The sequence below is a fragment of the Rhagoletis pomonella genome, unplaced genomic scaffold, assembly GCF_013731165.1.
Source record: "Rhagoletis pomonella isolate Grant_MI unplaced genomic scaffold, Rhpom_1.0 Rhpom_scaffold_00002, whole genome shotgun sequence".
NCBI classification, from domain to species: domain Eukaryota; kingdom Metazoa; phylum Arthropoda; class Insecta; order Diptera; family Tephritidae; genus Rhagoletis; species Rhagoletis pomonella.
This window is the reverse complement of record NW_023458556.1, coordinates 88077672-88081124: the sequence shown is the minus strand read 5'-3', so window position 1 is coordinate 88081124 and position 3453 is coordinate 88077672. Positions and strand designations below refer to the sequence as shown.

The following is a 3453-nucleotide window of genomic DNA, read 5'->3' as shown; positions in this document are numbered from 1 at the left end:
AGGGCAAATTGAGGAATAGGGTTAGAGAAAATGATAATTCTCAAATGGTAAGGAATGTTGAAACTCAACTTGAAAATTAAGGGTTTCTCAAACGTTGGAGAATATTTTTTCTTGTGTTTGCTGGGTTTCGTTATTCGTTCGTCTGTGTGTATGTATGTGTACGTAGAATATTATGCTTAAGTGGCTAAGTGTATCTCTCATATATGTACATAAGATCTCTCTCTCCCCTAGGGTTTACAATTTTTCAGTAACAAGAGTTACAAGAGTTAGAATTGAATTAATGGTTGCAATGCACGATTGAGAGAATACAAAGGTTGCGCCGATCTCGGACCGCTATTCCTCTCTTAACGAATTTGACAGAATCGTTGTTTGCATGACGTCACACTTGTGCAACTTGTTTACGTTTTCCTTGCAACATTTTTTCTTCTTCTTCCATTCTTGCTCACGTTTTGGCATTTCTCTCTCGCAATTGCACCAGTGTGACGTCACACAAAAGTTATTCTCTAAAATCCTCTCTGATCGGCGCAATCTTGTATTCTATCATTCTTGGTTGCAATGTACATACATATTTATGATAATAAACGTTTTGGTATTTTACGTTGCCTTTGCGAACGGCGCAGCATGGTCTCGGGTGATTCCAGTGTTGTTGTTGTCGATGTCGGCTTTTGCGATGTGTCTGACTGTAGGTTTTTGTTAGCCTCTTCTCCGCCCTTTCCACGAAGTGTTTCTTCAGGTGGTGCCTCGACAGGTTGATGTGGTTGAGATGATGATTGCGATGAGTGATTTGTGACCGCATCTGGAGTCTGATGTGACGATAATGAATGATTCTGAGCTCTTCCCATTTGTTCGCTGACTGGACCTCCCGCTAGCATTCCTGTTGCTTTAGAAGAATCTTCCGGCGTATCGTCGATTGATACTCTTGATCTTCGCATTTGGTCGATATGTCTCGTCCATTTTCGACCGTCGTCGAGTCTGACACTATAATGCAAATCGCCTTTATTTGCTTCAACTACTCCAAATTTCCATTTGGGCTTTGCCAGGTAATCGCGTACTGCTACTCTTTCCCCTATGTCAATCCTCTTTGTTGGTAGCGTCTTACCGAATTTCGCTTGATCATTTTGCGGCAAAAGTAAATCCAAACGTGTTTGTATATGCCGCCCTAGCATAAGCATCGATGGCGATTTGTTAGTTACTGGGTGAATGGTTCGCCTGTAAGCTATAAGTATCTTTGAAAGCTCGCTTTTCAGCGATTCTGGTGTGTAATTTGCTGCGATAAGTTTATTCTTAATCGTTTGTACATAACGTTCTGCTTGACCGTTTGTTGCTGGGTGATACGGTGCTCCTTGCTTATGGATGACTCCATTTTTCTTCAAAAATTTTTGAAATTCGGTCGAGTTGAACTGTCTTCCGTGATCACTTACCAAGACATTTGGTACCCCAAACTGCGCAAATATCTCGCGACATTTTTCAACCGTTGTTTCGGTGGTCATGTTTGAAGCTAAATGGACTTCCGGCCATTTGCTAAATGCGTCAATTAAAATAAACAAATATTTACCCATTACCGGACCGGCATAATCTACGTGTACTCGTTCAAAAACTTTTCCGGGTGTTTTCCAACTGTGTACTGGCATTGTTCTTTTAGGGTCTGGTCGGGTGACTTGGCATGCAATGCACTTTTGCACCACAATCTCGATGTCCTTATGCATTTGATACCACCATACGTAGGCTCTGGCCAAACTTTTCATTCTGACCACACCGAAATGAGCCGTGTGCAATTCGTCCAGTACTCTTTGTCGTAGATTATTTGGAATGTATACGCGCACTCCCCTCAGTATACAGTCATTATGTAAAGTAAATTCGTGTTGTTCGATGCCAAATCGATCTTTTGCCTCGCACTTTCTGCCATACTTCAAACCCTCATAAAGTCGTCTTATTGTTTCGTTCGCTTTCGTTTCACGCTGAAGTTCCGCTACCGTTACCGGCAAATTTTCGAACAACTCTTCTTCCACCACGTAAACTTCTTCCACCTGTTCGGATGTGGCTGCATTGGATAACCGCAAAAGAGCATCTGCGTTCCCATTCTCTTTCGAACGCTTGCATTCGATTTTGTAGTCAAACTGTTCCAAATATAACGCGTAATGCTGCATACGAGTTGCTGAATTTATCGGTATGCCTCTACCAGGTGCAAATATTTGTGATATCGCCCGATTATCTGTAACGAGCGTAAATTGCCTTCCATATAAATATTGGTAAAACTTACGTATTCCGAAAATAATTGCGTATGCCTCTTTGTCGAGCGTTGTTGATAGCGTTGTTGCACTTTGCTTAAAGTCTGTGACGCGAACTGAATCGGTCTCTCAGTGCCATCTTCATACATGTGGCTAAGGACCGCCCCTACCCCGATTGGGCTAGCATCCACAGCTAACGTGATCGGCAATTTTGAATCGTAGTGGGCAAGAATTACGTTTGATTGCATTTGCTTTTTTATTTCCTCGAACGCCACTTTGCACTTTTTGTCGAATGACCAAGTCACTTTGTCTAGCAGCAATCTATTGATTGGGTGAACTATGTCGCTTAAGTTTTTAACGAATCTGCCATAATAGTTCACGAGCCCCATGAATGAACGAACTTCTTCACGGTTTGTTGGAACTTTCATATTCTGTATAGCCTGGATCTTGTTGCTCATTCGACGAATGCCTTCTTTGCTTATTACGTACCCGCAGTATTCTATACTGTCCTTCAAAAATTGAGATTTTTCCAAGTTAACATGCATGTTGTAGTGATCGAGCCTTTTAAGTACTTCCTCGACACGTTGTATGTGTGTATCATCTTCTGGCGCTGTCACCTTTATATCGTCCAAAAAGACCGATACTCCCGGAATATCTCCTATAGCCTGTTCCATTAATCGCTGCCATTTTGCCGGTGCACTGACGATGCCGAACATCATACGAGTTGGTTGGTACAATCCCCTGTGTGTGTTGAGCGTAAGAAGGTGCCTATCGTCTGGATGTACCTCTAGTTGAAGGTATGCTGTTTCCAAGTCGATTTTCGAAAACCGTACGCCACCTGCCATTTTGCTAAACAGCTCATCTACTGTTGGTAGTGGGTGTTCATCGACCAATAAAACCGGGTTCAGCGTAACTTTATAGTCCCCGCATATTCGGACTCCACCACCCTTTTTCCGCACCACGACAATTGGCGTAGCCCATTCGCTGGTTTCAACCTTCTTAAGAAGACCTTCTGCTACTTGTGCATCCAATTGCTTCTCCACTGCTTCCATTAACGGAAAAGGAACTCTTCGGTGCTTCACAAACTTCGGCGCTGCATTAGGTTTTAGGTACAAACGAGCTTGCAAGTCTTTAATTTTTCCGGTAGTGGTCGAAAACACATTCGAGTATTTACTAATTAAATTTTCAATTTGACTGCTTCTCTGATTTTGCTGTATCTGGTTAA

General features: G+C 42.4%; 1 protein-coding gene across 1 annotated transcript in view; it reads right to left on the bottom strand.

Annotated features, from left to right (window-relative positions):
• Positions 1–569: 569 nt before the first annotated feature.
• The window catches only part of LOC118755802 (uncharacterized protein K02A2.6-like), a 9751-nt gene continuing 6867 nt past the window's right edge, over positions 570–3453 (bottom strand). The window contains exons 2-3 of the mRNA XM_036490619.1: positions 2718–3445; positions 570–2232 (exon numbers count right to left, since the gene is read on the bottom strand). Coding sequence (XP_036346512.1) covers positions 570–2232; positions 2718–3445 — 2391 coding nt within the window. The remainder of the gene's footprint in view (positions 2233–2717; positions 3446–3453) is intronic.